The 24,280-nt window shown below is 37.2% G+C and overlaps 1 protein-coding gene across 1 annotated transcript in view; it reads right to left on the bottom strand.

Annotated features, from left to right (window-relative positions):
- The window catches only part of HDAC9 (histone deacetylase 9), a 918,445-nt gene that overhangs the window by 243,132 nt on the left and 651,033 nt on the right, over window positions 1-24,280 (bottom strand). Inside the window, exon 16 of the mRNA XM_054505257.2 lies at window positions 21,074-21,123. Within this exon, the coding sequence (XP_054361232.1) occupies window positions 21,074-21,123 (50 nt within the window). The remainder of the gene's footprint in view (window positions 1-21,073; window positions 21,124-24,280) is intronic.

Genomic DNA, 24,280 nt, shown 5'->3' on the forward strand with positions numbered 1-24,280 from the left:
CACTTTTGCATAATGACACCTACTTTGAATACACACACACACACACACACACACACTTCATGTTTGTTTTGAAAGCTGCTCTAAATCCTTTACAGAATATAGCAAGAATAAAAGGAAAGTATAGAGAAAGAAAGAATAAGCAGCAAAAAGAGCAGAGAGAGAATGCAGAGAAGAGGAGAGAGAGGGAACAGGGAGGAAATTGCTTTATATTTTCATTGTTAACTTTTTAAAGTTGTGTTTTCTCTCTTGCCTTCTCTTGGGAATAAACCAAGAATGGTTTTTATCAACATTAATCTTTTCCTGAATTTATCCAAATAATTTTGTCTCCTGAATAGAATTGACACTAATATAAACTTATACTAAAGGGTTGTTCTGTCCTTTTCAGTTTCTTCAGTTTCACAAATGGTAGTGACAGCCAGGAAAAAACTTTCACAGATCTTCCCACCTTTTGCTTCAATCTCAACTTTTTTTTCCCTAATACATCAAAGAAAGGGATGGCAGTTTCTTTTAATTATTTCAAAAAAGAAATAATTACATAATATCAGTGGCAAAATAAAAGATCAAAGACATCATAAGATTATTGGCATCTATACCAATAAGAAAATAGAAACAGACAAGTTCTACCTATTAAAAGTCAAGTCCTTGAGAAATGTTTGTTGATGAGAATGTTGGGTTTGTCCCTGCATACAGTAAGGCTGCTATGATTCATTTTGTTTAGTGGAAATATCTAAGTGCTATTTGTGAATACATTCACACTTCCAAGTGTTCACTTCCTTCCAAGTGTTCATTTCCTTTGAAACAGATTCTGAGTATCTGAGAGCTGGGTATACTATTTCAAAAACCAGTGCTTTCACAGTTTCTTTTACTCCAGTCTGCAATAGGAGCATGAATTAAAATGACTAAAATCCACAGTCAGGATTTTGCAAGAAATCAAGAATGCTTCCTGAGTGCCACTCCCTCTCCTTATTCAGAAGCCTCTGTGCATGTGCATATCCTTCCGATAACCACTTAATTGCTTTCAGTTTTCTCCTTTTTAAAAAAAATTGTTTACTCTGAGAATGACCACATAAAAATGGACAGCAAAATAAAAGTGTGACACACAGTGCATGAAATAATCAGAGTTCTAAGTAAACTAACTCTCTGAAAGCTTTGTCACTGAATAATATACATTGCCAATATAATTTATGGTTTTAAAAACAGCAATAATAGCAAGCTTCTCCCAAAATACTTTTCAGACCTGCAGCAGCTATAATTTAAATATTAACTAAGGGGTATTGGTGACCCTTTATATAGACAAATAGAATCCATGAACAGGAAAAAGTACAAAAAAATAGCTTAGAGAGGTTTACATACAGAAGTGGTGCAAATTCGGGCTCTAGTAGTAGCCACATGTTCAAAAGACTCCAGAAGTCAGAGTGGAAATGTAGATGTAATGTAATGTAAGGTAAATGAGAGGCGTGCCCTTGGTGTAATTTTCCAATCTTAAAGATTGAGAAGAATTCCATTTTTAAAAACTCCCCAGCCAGGCTAAAAGATTATCTATGTACTAAATATGGCTCCTGGGCTATCAGTACATAACTTTTGCTGTCCAGGGTGACTTGCTTCTACAAAATGTTTGAAAATTCTAAAGTAGGAGGTGGAGAGTATAACTAAGGGGGTATGTTTATAAAGGATTCTAGCTTTGCCTGAGGATAAGGGTAGAGCAATGATGCTCAGGTTAACATTTCAAGTAAATGCTACAAATATTCACAGCACTACAAAAAGTTTCATTGCACATTAAAATTTGTTACTTGAGAAACTACACAGTGGTGAAATATGTAATTAATTCAGCAATGTTTTTAAATTAATTTGAAGCTTATTAATTGCAGTAATGCCTATGGGCATTTAAAAATGTAGCCTCTTATTTCTGACACATCTACCCTAATAAAAAATGCTGAATAAATAATTAATTAGTTAACCATGGGGAAGGGGGTTGGAGCTAAGGTCACAAGGCAGGCAAGTAACCTGAGCTGTCTAATACAGGGGTAAATGGATTCTTGTAAAGAGGAAAGAGAAAATAAAGCAGAAGAAATATTAAATACATAATGAATGAGAACTTCTCAAAAACAGTGAAACCATAGATCCAAAAGATTCAGACCATAACTAGAAAAAAAAATGCCATCAATTCAACTATACAAACATATAAAACCACACCTAGCACATCACAAACTGCTAAAAACTAAAAATCTTGAAGGCAGCCAGAGAAAAGACAGATCACATAAAATCTTGAACTAAGGAATTTTGGCAGATTTCTTAGCAGAAACTATTTAAGCTAGAAAACAATGGAATGACAACTTCAAAGTTTTCAAAGGAAAAAAAAGGTCTATCAGAATTCCATACTAACAAAAATATCTTCAAAAAAATATCTTTAAAAGGTGAAATAAAGATTTTTCAGAAAAATAACTGCTGAAGTATTATACTTCCATCAGACCTGAGTTACAGAAAATGGTAAAGAAAATTGCTGAGGAAATGAAAAGTGCTAAAAATGATAATAATGAAGGCTTTCACATAAAAGAGACCTTTTTTCCTTATTTTTATTCCTTTAAAACACTGACTAAAGCAAAAATAATAAAAATTTTATTGAGGGGTTTAGGATATATGTAAAAATCAGATGTATCACAACAAAGTATGTAGAATGGAAGGAGAGAACACAAATAAACTGCTACAGGATTTTTGTATTATATATGAAGTAGTATATATTACCCGAAGGCTGACTTTGATATGTATTAATAGGTATAAATGCTAGAGAAAATACTAAAAATATAGATAAAAAACTAATAAACCGATAGTGGAAATAAAAGATATAATTTTTAAAAATATTCAATCCAAAGGAAAGCAGTAAAAGAAAAACAAGCAAAAACCAGATGTAACAAATATAAACAAATAACAAGATGGTCAATTTAAATTCAACCATAGCAAAAACCACTCGTCTAGAATACTGCTACTCAGTTTGGTCCATGGAACCATGGTGGTCCCATTCTACAACAAGATAAACAAAAGCAAGCATTTAGCAACTTCTACAGCAATTGTTTAGAATAATTTTATATCTGTTCAATCCAATGAGTTTTTATTTTATACTTTTGTATCTCATTTTTAGTAATTCTTTTTTATTGCATTTTACAAAAGCATTGCTCTATGACAGGAAATAAAAAGTAAGCAAGCAAAATCTTGTCCTTTACCACATAATAATTTGAGGAGCATTGATTTCATAAAGAAAGGACTTTCCTCCCAAATTGTACACAAGAACTCTATTTGAGTAAGAGAGGTAGAAAGAAAAGGTGAAACTAGAGGTAAAATTAGAAATGTGTATTAGGTGGGGTGCCTGGGTGGCTCAGACGGTTGAGCAACTGACACTTGATATTAGCTCAGGTCATGATCTCACGGTCATGGAATCAAGTCCCATGTAGGGCTCGGTCAGTGGGGAGTCTACTGGAGAAAATTTTCTCTCTCCCTCTCCCTTTCCCCTCCTCCAACTTGTGCATGTGCGCATGCACGCACGCTCTCGCTCTAAAATAAATAAATCTTAAAAAAAAATGTGTTAGTTTTTTTCTTTTAATTACTGCCTTTTTTTTTTTAGATTTTACTTATTTATTTGAGAGAGAGCGCGCCCACACAGGAGATGGGAGAAAAATAGAGGCGGAGGTACAGGGAGAGAAAGAATCTCAAGCAGACTCCCCTCTGACTGCAAACCCGACACAGAGCTCAAGCTCTCGACCCTGAGATCATGACCTGAGCCAAAACTAAGAGTTGGATGCTTAACCGACTAAGTCACCCAGGCACCCCATGGAAGTAGTTTTATTAATAAATTAGCCTGCATAAGATAAATCAGACACCAAGAGAGAATGACCGACAATAAGACCTTAAAAACTACCACTTACAAATTGTTCAAACTTGGACAAGCTTATTAACCATACTCTAAATAAAAATGGAGATGATACCACCTTCTTCATAGGATTATACTACCTTTGTCATAGGATTATTATTAGCATTAGTCAATGCATGCAAAGTGCTTAATATAGTGCAACACAATAGTGAAAGCAGTAAGCTCTCAGTAAATGTTCACTAAGAAAAAAAATCCCAGAGTTTTGGTTCCAACATTACTTTCTATTCTGCAGCACATCAAAAACAAAAATCATCTGTGATATTGCTGGAAGCCAGAAACTACTTCTAATCAGAAAGCTACATTTTTTTTTTTTTTTTAGCTGCATATGGATCTAGTTCAACTGGAGTTTCCTGAATGAATGTTCGCCTTTTCCAAGCACATCCAGCGTAGCTCAATCATTGGCACCCGAAACAAAGCTAATGCTCTGAAAAGCCGCACATGATAGAAATTAAGCTACCTGTACTGAAAGTGGATGTGAAAGTATTTAAAAGGGAAAGAGAATGACTTAGAAGAAAAGGAATTTAGCACAGTCTCCTTTGTATAATCTAAACGCAGCTTGTTGATTCTTTTCGGAAATATTCCCAGAATTAAATATAATACTAATTTACCCATTAACAGAACAGGTTTCATATGCACTGTGCATGGTTAATGTTGTACATGATTCTTCCACGGATGCCTTGAATATTTCACCCTCAAAGTTGGGAACTAAAACTCCTCAGCCAATACTAAGCAGTTGAGTAAGCAGCTGCTGCTATGCTATGCTGCTGCTTGGGCCACAGGGCATTTCTGAGTAATTGAGTTTAAGCTTAAATAATGATCAGATGCCCCTAGAAACCTCCTGAGAGACACCAGACTCAACAAAGAAACAAGTTTTCATCACAGTACTGATTCTGTGCCATTTTAGGCACATTGTATAAAAGTTAAAACTATGAAAGAAATTAAGCATCTTTTTAACTTTTGCATTACAGCAGGTAAATGTATATCATTTAAATTGATCATCCATTGTGGATCAGCTATTTCTGCAGACAGTATCCTGATTCGGTAACTTAGAAATTATCTAGTATTTTTAAATCACTGAAATCATTTCAGTTTGATTTAATTTCTAAGAAACTTTAGTTTTAATTTTTCCACATATTCTGTTTTAAGCTCTATACAGTATGTATAATGGCATCTGCAAGCCAAATGTCTTGTTTGTTTTAGGAAATAGAATACCTTTTTTCACTTAAGAGGTATTTGAGAATTTCAGTATTTTTCTATCCTCAAGCCTCTATTCTTATGGTCTAGAGCTGAAGATTCCAGTACATATTTTCTTTCCAGGAAGAGTAAAAGTGGGGGTGGGAGTAGGAAAGATTCAGAGAGAGAAAAGCCTAGTTTGTTGGTGAATTCAGTGGAAGAGATAATAAAGTCAAATTTATTACCCAAAGAAAGCATAAAGTATCTCTGGTCAGTATCTAAAGAAAGATGTAGGGGATGGATTGGAGCACCAAGTAAGTGCTGGACACTGTGTTAAACATTTTAGAAACATTACCTAATTCATTCCCCATGATAGCCTCAAAAAGGTATTTTTAGTCACTTTTACAAAAGAGGAAACTCAGCTTCAGAGAGCTTAAGTAACTCGAACAGTTACACAGTTGATAAGGCACAGAACTGGGATTTCAATCAAAGTCAACCATAGATACGGATATTGTTAGGGATGGAATTGTGCTCCCCCAAATGCAAATGATAAAGACCTAACCTCAAAGTGACCATATTTATACATAGGGCCTTTAACGAGGTAGCATGACCGGTATCCTTGTAAGTAGAGGAAGAGACACCAGTGCCGTGCACACACACAGAAAAGTCATGTGAGGACACTGAAAAACTGGCCATCTGCAAACCAAGGAGAGAGGCCTAAGGAGAAACGAATCCTGCCTACAACTTGATCTTGAACTTTTAATCTCTAGAACTATAAAAATATATATATATATATATATATATATATATTTAAAACAACATAGAGTTGACCAAATCTTCATTGCTGTCAGGGATAGGATAAAGGCATATATTTTTCTAGCCTGGGCATTAGCATCTCAAGAAGAAAGGGGGAATGATTATTTAAAAAGTTAATCAGGTTTTTTAAGTACATGTTTTTGTTTTGTTTGTTTTGTATGTGTTTTTTTTTTTTTTTTTTTCTGTTCTCTCTGGATTTCTTTGCAGTATAGGCTAGTTATATGATGTTCCAAATGCAGGATGACTGTGAAGCTTGGAAAGCAATCAATTTTGACTTCCTGGGCATACTTGAGCTATTGTTTAGGAATACCTTATATTTATATAGCTGCTAGTAAACAACAATTTGTTGTTTAAGTTACCCAGTCAGTGATATCTTTTTACGGCAGGCTGAGCAGACAAATACAGATATGAACTTAAAAAAAAAATTTCTATATTGTGTGTTCTATAGATATTTTCTTAATGATATATGATGAGAGCTAGTGTTAAGTGCCATGAGTGCAGGGCTATGGGTATCTTCAGGGTCTGACACATAATAGATCCTTAATAAATGTCAAGAAAATCAATTAATGAATGAAAAAAGGTTAATTCTATGTAATATATTTATTGACAGGGTTTGACTGTGGCTAAAAAATCTAAAATGTGAAAATCCACTCCCCACTGAAGTCCTGCATTACATCACTAATTTAGTGAAGAACATTTCTCTATTCTTCAGTTAGCACCACACCTAGATTTATAGCTTTCATTTGCTAGCAATAGGCGCCTCCTTTCTCTGGCTTGACAACCAGCAACATCTGGGGTACTCCTAGTGCCCCAGACCTATGTTGTCATGGTTCACCCCTCTCCTCATAGAATTTCCATTTTTTATAACTATTGCCCAAAGGAGACAGGTTATCCCTGCAAATTTTTTTTTTTTTTTTTTTTTAGATTTATTTATTTGAGAGAGAAAGAGAGGATCTCAAGCAGACTCCCTGCTGAAGGCGGAGCCTGATTTAGGGCTCAGTCCAACAGCCCTGAGATCATGACCTGAGCCAAAATCAAGAGCTAAACACTCAACCAACTGAGCCACCCAGGCAACCCTATCCCTATAAGTCTTAATCAACCAGATCTTCAATGTCCAGCTAATTGAAGCCTACTATCTGATTTACCCAGAAAAATTGATTTTTTAAAAAGTTGATTTAAATTTGGATGAAGTATTACCACATAGTAATGCTGTATTTGATCCCCAAAGGGGATGACAAACCATGTTTAATTAATCACCTCTACTTCAGAGGTAAATAAACGGAAACCCAGAAAAATTAAATGATTTGCCCATCCACAGTCACATAGGATCTTGTCACTCAAAGTGTGGTCCATGGATCAGCAACACTGACATCATATGTATGGGTGTTTATAAGAGAGGCAGAATCTTAGGCCCCATCCAGTTCTATTGAATTAGAATCTATATCTTAGAGTAACACTTTTGAAGCAGTGACAATGTGGAGATTTGAATCCAAATATTCCAATATCTAAATCAAGTTTTTCTGCCCATGTGCCTCATCACAAGGGCTTCTAAAAACAATCCCCGCTCCGGGCGCCTGGGTGGCTCAGTCGTTAAGCATCTTCCTTGGGCTCAGGTCATGATCCCAGGGTCCTGGGATCAAGCCCTGCATTGGGCTCCCTGCTCAGCAGGAAGTCTGCTTCTCCCTCTTCCACTCCTCGTGCTTGTGTTCCCTCTCCTGCTGTGTCTCTCTGTCAAATAAATAAAATCTTAAAAAAAAAAAAAAAATCCCTGCTCTCGCCTTACTAGTCACCCTAAAGTGCCATGATTCTAATGGGAGAACACTAGTTGGGTTGTATGATGTCAGAGAAGACCTGAAGGTTTCAGGGCCTTGAAGAAGCTTTTAGATCACACCCTTGAGGTAGCAGCTTATTTATTCTTTGCAAAACAAGACCTAATTAGGGCCACTCATCAGGGTGGCAGTAGTGTCCACTCTCTACACACAGTTGCCACAGATAACCTACATCATTACATTTGATCCTCACAATAATGCAGTAAGAGAGGCCTGACTGTCCCCATTTTAAAGATGAAGAGGGGCGTCTGGGTGGCTCAGTTGGTTAAGCATCCAACTCTAGATTTTGGCTCAGGTCATGATCTCAGGGTCATGAGATCGAGCCCCATGTCGGCTCTGTGCTCAGAGAGGAGCCTGCTTAAAAGATTCTCTCTCCCTCTCCTTCTGCTCCTCCCCCTCCATTCATGCATGCTTTCTCTCTTCCAAATAGAAAGTAAGAAAGAAAGAGAGAGAGAGAGAGAGAGAAAGAACGAATGAACTGACTTCAGATAAACAATAATTACTAAAAGAGAGACTGCTTTGCTGATTTCTCTGACTCCAGGTCTGGACAGAAGGACATATCTCCTAAAATCATAAAACCACTCAGGGTGAGTTCTGCCGTTATTTAGGTAGCAATACTTCAAAAACTCTCGAGAGCCTTCTATAACTCTAGGTGACTGTCACTTTTTCCTCTCATATGATAATGTTGACAGTCATATTTCTGGGCTGAGGACCTATGGTATTCTTTATTCTTTGGTTGGCTCTGCAGCCTTTAACAATGGGTGTTCTCCCTTCTCCATGTGATACAACATGCCAGTTCTTTGAATGTATATATTCATTTCATGTTGGATGTTCTGCTGAAATCTTGAGACTTTTGAAATGGAACTGGGATGGATTTATGATGACAATGGGTGGGGAACCCACATGCTTCCTCTCTTTTGTTCCACAATGGGAGGAACACATGAATGACAGCCCATTCCTTTGGGATCACTTGTAGGTTATAATGCCCACACCTTAGCTTCTTTAGTCATGGTGAGATGAAAAAGAACCAGAGTGGCTATAGGGAGGACCTTCAGATTCCAAGTAAAACCATGGATATGATGAATGAATACTGTGACCGATATTCCATATGGAAAGAAGGCGTGAACTATTAATGGAGCAGCTGGAAGAGACAAGGGGCATGCCATGTACATTAATGCTCTACCACAAACCCCCTTCCAGTATGATCAACTGCTTTCTGGCAGCCCTACTGACCTTGCATGTACAATTTCTAAGTCACCCTCCATCTTCAGAAAAATATCCCTTTGCTATTTATGTGCCAGTGATAAGAATAAGTACAGGAACATATTTGTTGTGGCAAAATGCTACATCTTGAGACTCTAAGGATTCTTAAGATACTAGTGGAATCAAGGATTTGCCAATAATATATGAATTCTTGTGGGTTATGTGGTCATTCAAGGAATCTAAGAGTCCTTATTGTTGTTATTCACAGTAATCTGGTCAGTCCTATCAAGACTGAGTTAGAAATAGAGCCAAGTAATACCATCTCAGTATTTTCTTACTACTTCATTTAATCTGATGAACATACTGTGGAAAGGGTATTTCATAATGTTCTAATCCTTGTAATCACTAGACAGTGCATATTAGATCCCTGTTCCTACCAAGACAGCTTAATTAACTCTGACCCAGTAGGTGTGTGAAATGAGAGTCTCTCTAACTCTTCCTACAGTAGTTTGGTCCAATGGCAGAGCTTTTTCACTGTCTAGTTCGAATTAAAATGCTGTGTAGAGGTTCATAATTTTTTGCCCCAAATTAATGATGTCTGAGTGCATGGATTTAATACTTCATAGGAATTACAATAAAAAGAATGCTCTTGGCAAAAGAAACAATTGTGCTTTCTTATGGCTAGGATTATTCTCATTTGGGAAATGAGTGCTGATAATCATATGAGATTGACATTATGGTGAGTTGTGCGTGCATAGTACTGTGGTTAAGAGCTCGGGAATCAAGAGATCTCTACTTCACCACCTACTAATTGTGTGACTTGAACAAGTTAGTCCCCTCTCTGAGCCTCAGTTTCCTTTTCTGCAGAATAGGAAGCCTCAGTTACACCTTTAGTAACAAGACTTCTGGGAATGCTGTGAGGATTAAAAGACGTGAGGTAGGTTATCATTGGGAGCTGCATGTAAAGAATGGCTACTCTCTGATGTGAGACTGAATTAGTCCAGTTCTATGAGAATCAATAGGTATGTTTGAAAGGGTTCTCTGTCCCTGCTGAGGCCAGAACATCTCGCCTAATAGATCATCCCTTCATTAAGTCAACCTTCTGGGTCAAAGTTAAGGGTTATAATTTTAGTTAATGTTTAGAGTACAGCCCTATATAACTTAGCTGAAATTTTTTATCGATTCATCCCATTTAATAATGAAGACACTGAGTATCACAAACAGAAATTTAATAGAAAAACAGCCCTGGATTTCAGACTCCAAAGTTTGTGTTCCTTGTGCTATATACATGCAACACACAATTCATCATGAACAAATAGAGAAGTCATCATACTCTGCTTCATGCACTAATCTAATGGGATCAATAAATCAGTTACCCTGAATCTAGCAGCTCAGATATAAATCAGCAAGGACCAGCTAGAGACAACTGAGGACACAATATAATAGTGTCTACTAAAGAAGCAGCTAAAATGTACATGAAAAACCACTGGGAAATATAATGCAAATGTCAGGGCATTTGCAATATACTTGAAAATGGACAGGTGTTAGAGAATTGTATCTAATTTGCAGCTACACAATTTAAATGGGAAACTATACCCAAATAACCCCAAAGCACATAATGCTGCTAAGATCTGGAGCTACCCAGATGTCTCACAGCCACAGCTTGGATAATTGTGCCCCCACTTTCAAGCTCCTCCATACCTCCAAGGTCAGATCTTAAGAGAGATCAGAATCTCAAGGTGTGACTATAAATCCACCACACCTCAATCCAGGAGTCAAAAAGGAGGCCAGGAATTCTGTGTGTTCTAGATAGAACAACCCTATCCCCCAAGATGGTCACATTTTCATAGGCAGGAGTGAAGATGGGGACCCAGAACTCTGAGCAGTCTGGACAAGCCTACTCTGGTGCCCCCTATTATCCCTCCTTAAGTTAATCACCACAAAAAGCCAGGACGCCCAGAACCTCCCTCACTCATCAATGCCAAGCTCCAAAAGGTAACACTTCCCATTAACCACCATTTCTGTCCCCAGATTCCATACCATCTTCTTTCCTTGCTTTCTTCTCTACATAATATTCATCATTATGAACACATATTTGAACTAATGGGTATTTGTTTATCTGTCTTCCCCACAAGAATATAAGTTCCACCAGGATAGAATTTTTCTTCTGTTTCACTCATTGCTATACTTACAGTTCCTGGCTTATAATAAGCAATCAATAAAGATTTATTATGTTAACAAGTGAATAAATGAGTGAATGAATTCTGCCCCAAGATGAGGTAGCCTCCAGAAGCTGTAAGTATTTTAAGCCTAAAGCCAATTAGTATTGGGTATTTGATTTCTTTCATACTTGCTTTTAATAGAATAGTTAGCTGACGCTGGATAGTGCACTCACTAGCTCTCAAAATGAAGATATGATGCCTCTGTCAAAGAAAGCTGAGAAAGGAAGCCTGTCTTGTACAAATATTTAATTAGAAAAATAACTTTGGATCTCGTTCAATGAAAAGACCAGATATTTTGCCTTCAGTCCATATCACCATGGACTGCCATGTCCTTCTCACCAAAGTTGATGAATATAAAGGGAGGAAGATTAACACAGAGTAAAGTGGTATCCATAATAAGGGATATGAGTGAGAACTGAAAAGAAAATAAAAAATTTAAAAGAAGAATATGCAGCTAGAGTTGCTCCATACTTAGCACATAGGAGTCTCTCAATACCTGTTTATTTAAAATTGAATGAATAATGTTGAAATGTCTAAAGGAGAGGCAATAGGTTAAGGGGGAAAAAAAAGTAATGTCTTCAGCAGCAAAGAATTTCACTATCTTCAGGCCTTATTTTTTATTTCTTTGAATGGAAACACTTCAAAATGGTATAGGATCACTTTAAAGGATATTTACATGTGTCCACAGTAAATATTAATTAGAGACCATATACGCTATATTATTTAGAATATAGTAAAATAAACTGACCAAGTGATTTTGGATGCATGTCATTTTCAAATATAGCAGTCTTTTAATAGTCTTCATTTAAAAGCTTTGTTGCTAAGATAAGTCATTGATTAGTCTTTCAAGTCCTTAATTTCACTTATTATTTTAATCTTAAAATAAGACCTTGTACAGTAATAACGATGCTGCTTGCCTAGAAGTCAGGAGCTATAGGTTCTACCCAGGAGTTTGGAATGATTAAGTCTGAGGGAATATGCCATGAACTGCTTGTTATGGCTCAAGCATTCAGTAAACTAATGTTAGTTTTGGATTTTGAAAGAAAATGATATAATCTGAAAATGGAGAAATTACGCTTTACTAAACTTTCTCTGTCAAAATACTTAACAAAGACAAATCCAATAATGTTGTATCGATATTCTGTGTTGGATATTAGTTTGTTGTAGGGATGAATATCTGGATCAGAAACTATCCAGGGTAGAAATATGACAAATGAAAATATTAATGCAGTTTTTTCACATCAAAATGAAAAGGTGAGATGGGCCAGGATTTAGCTGCATTCCAAGCTGCACAACATAGAAACTGACCAAAGATTCCTTTTTTCTAAGTAGTTTTGTTTCCTTTATCAACTCTAAAAGTTCATCTAAACTCAGGCCTTATGTTTTCTTGACAGTCAGAAGTGGCAACCAGCAGATGATTGTATATTCAAATTTATTCAAGTACTTTTTAATTTCTCAGTGTTTTTGTTTCATAGAACTATAAATTTCTTGAATTCAAAGCTTAATGTTCATCAAATCCATTTACCTTTAGCAACAGGAGAGTCTACGTTTCAATTTCTTTAGAGAAATCAAATTATAGACCAGAGAAAAATTATAGAACAAGAAATTCCAGAAATGGATATATTTTCTTCTTCTCTGCGTTCGACATTACTTTGGTTGACAGTGTTGCTCATATAGTTTTTATAGGTGTTGTGGTCCTGAGAATGTGAAAAACACATGTATACAGTTTTGATGATGGCATTTTCAAGGTATCTCATGTTGACAACAGAAGAATTTTAATAGCTGTTCTTATATTCACGTGTACTTTAAATAAGAAAATGAAAATGGGGGCGCCTGGGTGGCTCAGTTGGTTAAGCAACTGCCTTCGGCTCAGGTCATGATCCTGGAGTCCCTGGATCGAGTCCCGCATTGGGCTCCCTGCTCGGCAGGGAGTCTGCTTCTCCCTCTGACCCTCCCCCCTCTCATGTGCTCTCTCTCATTCTCTCTGTCTCAAATAAATAAATAAAATCTTTAAAAAAAAAAAAAAAGAAAATGAAAATGGAATTTCAAAATGTATCCTGTTGTGCTTAGCCATAAAGTAAAAGCAATAGAAAGAATTTAATCACAAATGAGATACTACAGCTAAGTGAATTAGGGAGCAAGTTAAGGTTTTCATTTCTAATTGCCCTCTTTCCTACAATGAACATTAGACACTTAAAGATTATATACAATTTTACATTTAGTAGTAAACACAGAGTTATGTATATATGTTTATTTCTGTGGGGAGTGTCATCTACTTCCCTGCAACTATTATTGAGTATATACAATTAGCATAATCTATGCAATATTAGAAAATTCCTTTGTTATTTAGAAGGGATTTCCTAGCTTGCATAATATTTTGTACTGTATTTTCCACATCTGGGGCAACATGATCTTTTTGTGGAATCCACATCATGAACTAAAACTCTGAAACAATTTCACTAGGGCAGCTTATCAGTTTTACTTTTTCCAGGTGCTATGGGGTGTTCCTGCTAGTATCATTTGCATCCAGTTTAAAACCAATGAAAATCCAAATAGGAGAAGAGGAGATGGGGAAAAGACAGATCCCAAATCTTAATGGATCCTCACTGTGCTGGAGGGAAGAGGGCTGTGATGCATCTCTGATAGCAGCAGTGGAGGAAATGAAGCACTGACTGCAAGCCAAGTTTGAGCTGAGCATTAATACAGGGGAAATCGACATTATCCTGATTACTGCATGTAAGAAACAGATGCCACCCCCACCTCTTTCTGCAGATGTAACAACAGACATTGTGCCTGCTCAGGATAACTGGGTGGAAATAGCACATAATGCATATACTTATGATAAAAGGAAGGGGTTACTGACTCAATATCAAAACTTCAGAACATACAAATTTTGGCATAAACATTAGGTTTTTTGTTGTTGTTGCTTTAGGGAAAAAAAATTCCTTACTAATCAGCAATAGCTTAGTGTGACTGTTAAAAACATGGTGTGTTATAATGGCCTAAACAATTAATGCCTGGATATGCACCCCCATACCCCTCCCACAAACTCATACAAATATGTTCATTCCTTATCATTCTTGAAATTTTATTTAGCTTATTACTACTTAAATAGTCCCAACAACGCTCTTCTTTCTTTTCTGTTCTGGAAGCCCCCTCCTCTGTGTTCTCAAAGCACATTTGTCCAAATCAGCACAATGAACAGGCTATGAGCAACTGAGAAAAGGGGTCTCATTAGTCTTTGCATTCTTGCACCTTATCTAATCACTGGCAAAAAGTCTTCTTTTTCCTGCCCTTCACTCTTCATTTGATGGCAATTTGTTATGTCTTCTAAATTACTGATTGTGTTTCAAAGAAAACCACTCTAAATAGCAGGAGAAAAATGTATTAATCAAATATTTCTGTTACACTGAATTTAACTATATGTCCACAGATTTGGTCATAAGATAAATCATTTTCTGATATTATAATACAAAAGAGAAAGTCAGAGAGGTCCTTTAAAAGACTTGCCACCAGAACATTTTTTTCTTTTTTTACTGTTATTGGGAAGACCCAATGTAACGTAACGGGTAAAATAATACAAAGATACAAATGTAGTAGAAAATAGCAAACAATTTTCTTTTGAATGTATGTGTGTGTGTATATATATGTAGTATTTACATATACGTAAATTTTATATATCAGAGGGGAGAGCTTACATTTTAAGTTTGACAGAATGAAAGAAAACTTGAGACATTTCATCCAAACCTGCCTCCTATACAGTGAGTATAGTTAGTACATAACTGAAATGTCTGCTGAAAACCTCAGGGCAATTGAAATGAGCCTTAAATTACCGCCCCATAACCACCGAATCCTTCTCCCCATCTCTCCCTTTCCAAATCACAAAAATGACATCTCTAACCTCCACAGTGTGTCAGATTTAGGAGTAATCAAATAGAATACGGGCAGAGTAAAAGTTTGTAATAAAAAGCCAGCCTCGTGTTCACAGACTGACTGAGTTGCTGCTGGAGAAGGTACCTTGATTAAAACTCACAGAGCCTCATTTTTGGCACATCTTTGACCAGTTAGGCGGGCCCAGATTCTGCCCATGCTCAGCAATTCCTCATTCCTCCTAGGGAACTGTTCTGCCTCTTCCACAGCTCCTCCTCCTCCAATTAAGGGTCTGACACTGCCCATTGACCACGTTTATTTTTCTGCCTTTTGGCACCAGGAGCTTGTCTGTTGTAGGATAAAAGTGGAATTCTCTGCTGTCTGCAGGGCTTTCCCCAGGGAACAGAGCATGAAACCCAAACTTATATATAAAATCATATCCTGTTTGCAAACATCATATTCCCTTTGCTTCTCACTAATCTGGTCCTATAAACCCCAGCACAGCTTGAGAGCCCATTCCTCATCTAAACAAATGCCATAAGCTCCTTTATACTTTTACAACCATGTCAAAAAATAATATTGCCTGCCAATAGTGATGTGATTGGAGTTGCCTCCTCCGAGCCATGAAAGAAGTGCAGAGTCTGTTATCAATTTCTCTAAGTGTATCAAGGGAATTATGGGTCGATTCAGTTCCAAGTTATAAATGACAACTCAAAAGCCGCAGAAGCGTTTGAAGCTGGGAGCTGATGACGACATTATCATAAAAGCCTGCTCGTCCTTGCTTTTGTGGTTTTTTTGTGGCCTATCAAGTGAAGAGGGAAAAATAAAGCTGAGAAATGATTTCAAGATTTCTTCACACAGCAGCAGGTCAGATGGCCAGAAAAAAATGATCACTATTTTTAGTGATATACCCTCAGGAGTGAGAACTAAAGTGGTCCTGCACTGGCTTTTATTTCCAGAGTCCCTTAATTATCTATTTCATTAGATGATGGCCAAGTCCTGGGATTTGGTAAAATGCTCTCTGCAACTGAGGCATTTTCTTGTAGTGCAATCACACACTAATGAGAAGTGAGTCTTGCCATAGTAACAAACAAAATGAGAACCAAACAAAAAGGAATTAGAAACCCTTGCGATTGTTGCTCAAAATGTAATTCTGGAAAATAGACTTTAAAGCACCTTACATACCATTTGCCCATTGAGCAACTTAGCCAACTACTGGCAAATTATCATAAGCAAAGAGTACACTTATCATGATGAGCACTGGGTAATGTTTAGAATTATTGAATCACTGTATTTTACACCTAAAACTAATATAACACTATATGTTAATTATACTATAATTAAAAAACTTAAAAAATTATCATATGCAATTTTAGGAGAAAACTTAATAAGAAGTAGGGATTTTCTGATTTCACAATGTCCCAGGCAGTCTCCCCAGAAGCCAGTCAATCCATCAGCCTTCAGTAGGTATATATTAAAGCCACCTAGTAGCATGGTGTATATTCTAGGGACTGGAGTTTACTTTAATAATTGGGGAGTATTAAGTATTTTGGAATTTAAACCAATAATATGAGCTGGAAGAGTGCCTTAACACAAGAGCAATTTTGGTGGTTTCCAAGTTCTCTGAAGTGGCCCATGTTGTGAAGTTGGACCACTCTCAGTTCACACTGGCTATCTTTGTATATTTAATATGTCTAGGACTGTCCCAAAGGTAAGGACTGGTACAAATCTAGAGGATTCTCTTAGGACTTATATCAAAACGCAAGATCTGAAGGGCAAGAAGGGTTTTTTTTTTTTTTTTTTTTTTTTTTATTTGAGAGAGAGAATGAGAGAGAGCACATGAGAGGGGGGAGGGTCAGAGGGAGAAGCAGACTCCCCGCCGAGCAGGGAGCCCGATGCGGGACTCGATCCTGGGACTCCAGGATCATGACCTGAGCCAAAGGCAGTTGCTTAACCAACTGAGCCACCCAGGCGCCCAGGGCAAGAAGGTTTTTGAATGCCTAAGAACACAATTTGGTTTCTGGAAAAGAAAAAAAAAAAAAAGGCCAAATCAAACTAGTTCTCTAGAGTACCAACACGGACAAGCTTGTGCGTGCACACACACGCATCATACACATGTTCACATTCACTTGGACCTACATAAAACCACCAGAAGACCTTCAGAAGACCAAGAGGCCAATCTAATAAACAGAAGTGTCTCTCTCCAGCCTTCTCCAGCACTGAAGTCAAACTAATCCAGTCTTCCACCTCCTGCCTCTGCTTGCTGAAGCTAGATTTACCTACTACCATTGCTGCCACCAAGGATAAAGTCAGTGTTTGGGGACATTAGTAAGGACTTATTTTATGATACTGACTGTGCTTTGTATTGGACATACAGGGACAAAAGCAGTACTCATTCTTCATTCCTTGGGCACTTCAAAGAGTTTACTAGAGCAGTTCTAGCTAAAGAATAAGAAGTTACCTTGGTATGGGTTTACAGCAGTTGAATAGACATACTTTGTGTATCAAGGGATAGTGTAGTACAGGCACAATCCAAGTCAGACCTGGGAGGTGGATCCTAAGGAGCTGTCCTCATTTCAGCTCTGGGTCATGAATTAAGTGTAAAGGAGTAGGAATTTGATGACCATCACAGTTTTGATTTTCTCTCCATCATTGTACCCTCTAATTAGCTATTAGTTTTGTTTCATTCTTTGCTTCATTCACAGGTAATCAGCCATTCCCTTTAAAATGAGCACTTGGGATTTTATAAAAGAAGCACAAAAGCCAATGAAACCTATTTTAAAAGTCAGTTTATCCTCTGCTTTCTCAAATGATTTTGTAAGTTCCTGGCTTCACAGTGGGTTTGCTAAAAATAAGGAAGGATTAATAGGATGGTGACTGTCTTGTGCTCAGGGTCAAAAAGTGAAGTTCACTGGTGAGTTGCCACAAAAGGGACCACACTATACCAGCCACACTGTTGCACTGCTAGGCTCTAGGGACTGTGGCTGGCCTAAAACAAAACAAAACAAAACAAAACAAAACAAAACAAAACAAAACAAAAGATGAAAACCACGGAAGGACCTAATGAGCTCTTTTAGAACACCTGCACATGGACATGCACATCAACCTCATACTTTGAGCCTTTTACCCTTTACTGTGTGATTTCAGGAAAATAATGTCAGTTCTCTGAACCTTGAGTTTCTCATCTGTAAAATGGTATTAATAATAACTATTTTAGGAAAAAAGACAGTCTCTTCAACAAATGGTGTTGGGAAAATTGGACAGCCACATGCAGAAGAATGAAACTGGACCATTTCCTTACACCACACACAAAAATAGACTCCAAATGGTTGAAAGACCTAAATGTGAGACAGGAGTCCATCAAAATCCTAAAGGAGAACACAGGCAGCACCTCTTCAACCTCAGCCGCAGCAACTTCTTCCTAGAAACATCGCCAAAGGCAAGGGAAGCAAGGGCAGAAATGAACTATTGGGACCTCATTAAGATAAAAAGCTTTTGCACAGCAAAAGAAACAGTCAACAAAACCAAAAGACAACCGACAGAATGGGAGAAGATATTTGCAAATGACGTATCAGATAAAGGGCTAGTATCCAAAATCTATAAAGAACTTCTTATACTCAACACCCAAAGAACAAATGATCCAATGAAGAAATGGGCAGAAGACATGAACAGACATTTTTCCAAAGAAGACATCCAAATGGCCAACAGACACATGAAAAAGTGCTCAACATCGCTCGGCATCAGGGAAATCCAAATCAAAACCTCAATGAGATACCACCTCACACCAGTCAGAATGGCTAAAATTAACAAGTCAGGGAATGACAGATGTTGGCGGGGATGCAGAGAAAGGGGAACCCTCCTACACTGTTGGTGGGAATGCAAGCTGGTGCAGCCACTCTGGAAAACAGTATGGAGGTTCCTCAAAAAGTTGAAAATAGGGCACCTGGGTGGCTCAGTTGGTTAAGCGACTGCCTTCGGCTCAGGTCATGATCCTGGAGTCCCAGGATCGAGTCCCGCATTGGCCTCCCTGCTCAGCAGGGTGTCTGCTTCTCCCTCTGATCCTCCTCCCTCTCATGTGCTTTCTCTCTCTCTCTCTCAGATAAATAAATAAAATCTTTAAAAAAAAAAAAAGTTGAAAATAGAGCTACCATACGATCCAGCAATTGCACTACTGGGTATTTACCACAAAGATACAAATGTAGGGATCTGAAGGGGTACATGCACCCCGATGTTTATAGCAGCAATGTCCACAATAGCCAAACTGTGGAAAGAGCCAAGATGTCCATCGACAGATGAATGGATAAAGAAGATGTGGTATACACACACACACACACACACACACACACACACACACACACACAATGGAATATTATGCAGCCATCAAAAGGAATGAGATCTTGCCATTTGCAACGATGTGGATGGAACTGGAGGGTGTTATGCTGAGCGAAATAAGTCAATCAGAGAAAGACATGTATCATATGACCTCACTGATATGAGGAATTCTTAATCTCAGGAAACAAACTGAGGGTTGCTGGAGTGGTGGGGGGTGGGAGGGATGGGGTGGCTGGGTGATAGACACTGGGGAGGGTATGTGCTATGGTGAGCACTGTGAATTGTGCAAGACTGTTGAATCACAGATCTGTACCTCTGAAACAAATAATACAATATATGTTAAAAAAAAAAAAAGAAGAAGAAGAAGAAGATAGCAGGAGGGGAAGAATGAAGGGAGGGAATCGGAGGGGGAGACGAACCATGAGAGACTATGGATTCTGAGAAATAAACTGAGGGTTCTAGAGGGGAGGGGGGTAGGAGGATGGGTTAGCCTGGTGATGGGTATTAAAGAGGGCACGTTCTGCATGGAGCACTGGGTGTTATGCACAAACAATGAATCATGGAACACTACATCAAAAACTAATGATGTAATGTATGATGATTAACATAACAATAAAAAATTTAAAAATTTAAAAATTAAAAAAAGAGCTAAAACTATGAAAAAATAAAAAGCACAGTTCTTGGGTCGAAGAAAAAATAATAACTATTTTACAAAGCTCTTATAAACCTCAGTTGTATGTTAACAAACTGTAAAATCCAAGCAGATATTGGTTGTTGTAGTTGCCATTCTTATTTCTAGAGAGGGCAGAATCATAGGTGAAGGAATAGAAAGATTATCCTTGTGAAAGCTAGAATCACTAAAATGACAGAATTAACTTAAAATATATGGCATTTCCCTGTATAAAATTTAGTTATAGCAAAATATTGCCTAAAATATGACATACACAGTTCTTTCCCTTCAATATTCAAGAAGCCTAAGTGATTTAAATTTCTCAGTCCTTGAAACCTGATCTAGAATTGTGTTGTCCTAACATGACTTAACAGTTCTATAGGATGACAGTTTGCTACAGGTAAGGGTTAACTTTAAATAGATTTCAGGTTAAAGGATGTGTTCTAATCATCCATAAAAATGTAGACATTTTTCTTCATATGTCACTGGATTCAAATAAATTTGTCCTTGAAATGTGGCATAAATATCCTGGGTCGAAAAAGGCTTTGTTAATTACTGAAGACAAAAATGGCCCTAGGGGTTCACAAACAAAATGTGCCACAAGGCAAAGCATTTTGTGAAGTAAGTTAATGCTATTTTCATCAGGAATATAATGTACTTGCATACTCCGTGTGACTCTATTGAGAACTGAATTCTGCTGCAAAACGGTTAAACCCTCTTGGGTTACCTTTTCTCCAGCTACATAAAAGTCTAGCAAAGCTAGCTTTACGGGAATGTGACCTGTGCAGTCCCACAGAACCCTAGAGTTAGAAGAGCCCTACAGCTGGATTAATTCACTGTGTCACCATCTTGAAATTCTTAATAAGTTTTGAGCACAGCAATTTGCATGTTTACTGGGAATTGAGCCCTATAAATTATTTAGCCAATCCTGAAGTCTAGGATAACTTTTACGGAGACACAGCCTGAATAGATAAATCAAAGGAGATATTTTGGGCAATTTATGTTATTTAAAAGCAGTAAACAAACTCATACTTACCCCAAGTCCACCACAAGGTAATGAAGAAAAAAACTTTTGAGAGACATCACCTACACGTTAAGAAGACATTGTAAAAAAGATATCAATTGGGAATAATAAAATTATAATTTAAAAATTTTTAGTGTTTATTAACACATAATATCATGTCACATAGTATTTATCACTTGATTAAGAAGATTAATCAAATTTTATATAGGTACAAACTTAAAGCAAATGAATTATTACTACATGTACAGTCTATTGCCCCACATGAACAAACACATACCTATGATATTTGAGTCTCAAAAAATTTTTAGCTGCCCTACACATCATTTAATATATCACAACATCTCATATATATTTTACTTAAAATAACTCAGCTATTCTCTGAGTGAATCCCTCTAAAGTGATGTTTTGAGCCACAAGTTTTTGAAAAATACTGTCATTTTTTAAATGTTTTAAATATTAAAACATCTCAAATACACAGACTTATTCTCAATTTCTACTTCAGATATAACTAAGACAAAGTATACTATAAGCCTCTTCAAAATCCATTTTTAAACAAACAAGTCAGAAAACACTATAATAAGGATAACCCTTTTGGGAAATCTCTATAATGTAAATAGAAATATATCTTCTTTAAAATATATACCAAAGTCTTGCTTGTGACTGTCTTAGAATTGATATTTCATGGAATTTTCAATCATTTTGTTTACCTACATTTTCATTTTCTACATTACCTACCACATTTAATACAGAAAACAAAAATATTCACTCCTATACCTCTCTGCAAGATAATCAAAGGAAAAGGCAATGATCATTTCTATCCCAAATCCTTTGTTGTAATGATGATCAGTGAAATAAAAAATAATGAAAATTGAAAATACGTTTGCGGTAGACTTCACATGACATGTCAGTAAAAGTCTAACTAGATTTTGTTGTCAAAGAACATTTACTTTGTAAACAATAAATTGTTTGAGTTGATTTTTCAAATGCAATTGCTAACAGATGGGAAATGATAAAAATGTAAGTGCAAATGAAAAAAATAAGACATCTCATTACATATAAGGGTGGGAAAAAAAGAAAAAAATGAGAAATCAACAGAAAAAAATAAGGAAAAAATAATGGAAAAATGTTAAAACTGGAATAATGACATCAATAAAATACATGAAAAAATTTACAGGTACCTTGGCGAAGAGCAAAGTTTTCTTAAATGGTTGTTGCTCATAACAATGATATTTCTGTATTCTTGAATATTTTGCAAGGATGTATTTGGTCACAATTAATTTCACATGTTAAAATATATAACACAATTGAATGAATTTCAATTAAATGTGCATGCACCATGACAGATATTAACCCCTCCCCCTCTGTGTTGGGAGGGACTGGGGGAGAAAGAAGGATGTATGGGACTGAAAAGGGTTAAAGAGAGGGAAAATATCTTAATGCTTAGAAATTTCTATATTTTGTACATACCAACTTTGATCTTTAAGACAGAAGTAAAAAGCCACAAAAATTCAAATGTCATAAAAAAGAAAAAAAATTAAAAAAACAAATTTCATAAGGAACAAAAAAAGGATGAAAAGTTAAATTTTTTTTTTTAAAGATTTTATTTATTTATTTGACAGAGACACACAGCAAGAGAGGGAACACAAGCAAGGGGAGTGGGAGACGGAGAAGCAGGCTTCCCGCGGAGCAGAGAGCCCTATGCGGGGCTCGATCCCAGGATCCTAGGATCATGACCTGAGCCGAAGGCAGACGCTTAATGACAGCCATCCAGGCGCCCCCCCCTTTTTTTTTTAAGTTAAACTTTTTTTTTTTTTTTTTTTTTAAGATTTTATTTATTTGCGAGAGAGAGAATGAGAGACAGAGAGCATGAGAGGGAGGAGGGTCAGAGGGAGCAGCAGACTCCCTGCCGAGCAGGGAGCCCGATGCGGGACTCGATCCCAGGACTCCAGGATCATGACCTGAGCCGAAGGCAGTCGCTTAACCAACTGAGCCACCCAGGCGCCCTAAAGTTAAACTTTTAAAAGAATGAGATTATTCACTTAGAATTTGAATTAAGGCAACCCATCTAAGTTTCTGGATTCACAAGAAAGACTGAAGTAGTTCAGAGGTATTATCAAAGTTGAATTTAGGGGCACCTGGGTGGCTCAGTTATTTAAGCATCTGCCTTCAGCTTGGATCATGATCCCAGGGTCTTGGGATGGAGCCTTGCTCAGGCTTCCTGCCCAGTGGGAAGCCTGCTTCTTCCTCTCCCTCTGCCCCTCCCCCCAGTTTGTGCGTGCGCTCTCTCCCTCTCAAATAAATCTTCCCAAAAAAAGTTGAATTTTGTGCTTAAAATCAGGATCTAACAATGGCAACATCCCTGTTTATCTTTACTCATGTAGCCTACACACAATATTGAAATTGCTGCACTGATCCCTGAGAGGTACCTATGGAACTCCTCATGTGTATCTAAAGCAACTCTAAAATCATCAACCATATGAATATTATCCCACATTAAATACTAAAATCTAATGACATATATGGCCAATTTATTTAAATAAAACTGTAAAAACTACTAAGATATGGAAGCAGCCCAAGTGTCCATCGACTAATGAGTAAGGATAAAGATGTGCTATATATATACAATGGAATATTACCCAGCCATAAAAAATAATGAAATCTTGCTATTTGCAACAACATGCCTGGAGCTAGAGAGTATAATGCTAAGCAAAATATGTCAATGATAAAAAAACAAATACCAGGAGCACCTGGGTGGCTCACTCGGTTAAGCCGCTGCCTTCGGCCCAGGTCATGATCCCAGAGTCCTGGGATCAAGCCCCGCATCGAGCTCCTTGCTCAGCAGGGAACCTGCTTCTCCCTTTCCTTCCCACTCTTGTTCTCTCGCTATCTCTCTCTCTCTCTCAAATAAATAAATATAATCTTTAAAAAAAGAAAGAAAGAAAAATAAATACCATATGATTTCACTCACATGTAGAATTTGAGAAAAAAGCCTGGGTGACTCAGTCAGTTAAGCTCTGGACTCTTGATTTCGGTTCAGGTCACGATCTCTGGGTCCTGGAATTGAGCCCTGAGTCAAGCTCCACCCTGGGCATGGAGCCTGCTTCAGATTCTCCCTCTCCTTCTGCCCCTCCCCTGCTCACTAGCTCTTGTGTACATGCTTTCTCTCTCTCTCTCTCTCAAAAAAAAAGACAAAAACCCACAAAAAACAAAAAAAATGGG

This window comes from Mirounga angustirostris, unplaced genomic scaffold (assembly GCF_029215605.1).
Source record: "Mirounga angustirostris isolate CCGP_5_RB_7025 unplaced genomic scaffold, mMirAng1.0.hap1 SCAF_12, whole genome shotgun sequence".
NCBI classification, from domain to species: Eukaryota; Metazoa; Chordata; class Mammalia; order Carnivora; family Phocidae; genus Mirounga; species Mirounga angustirostris.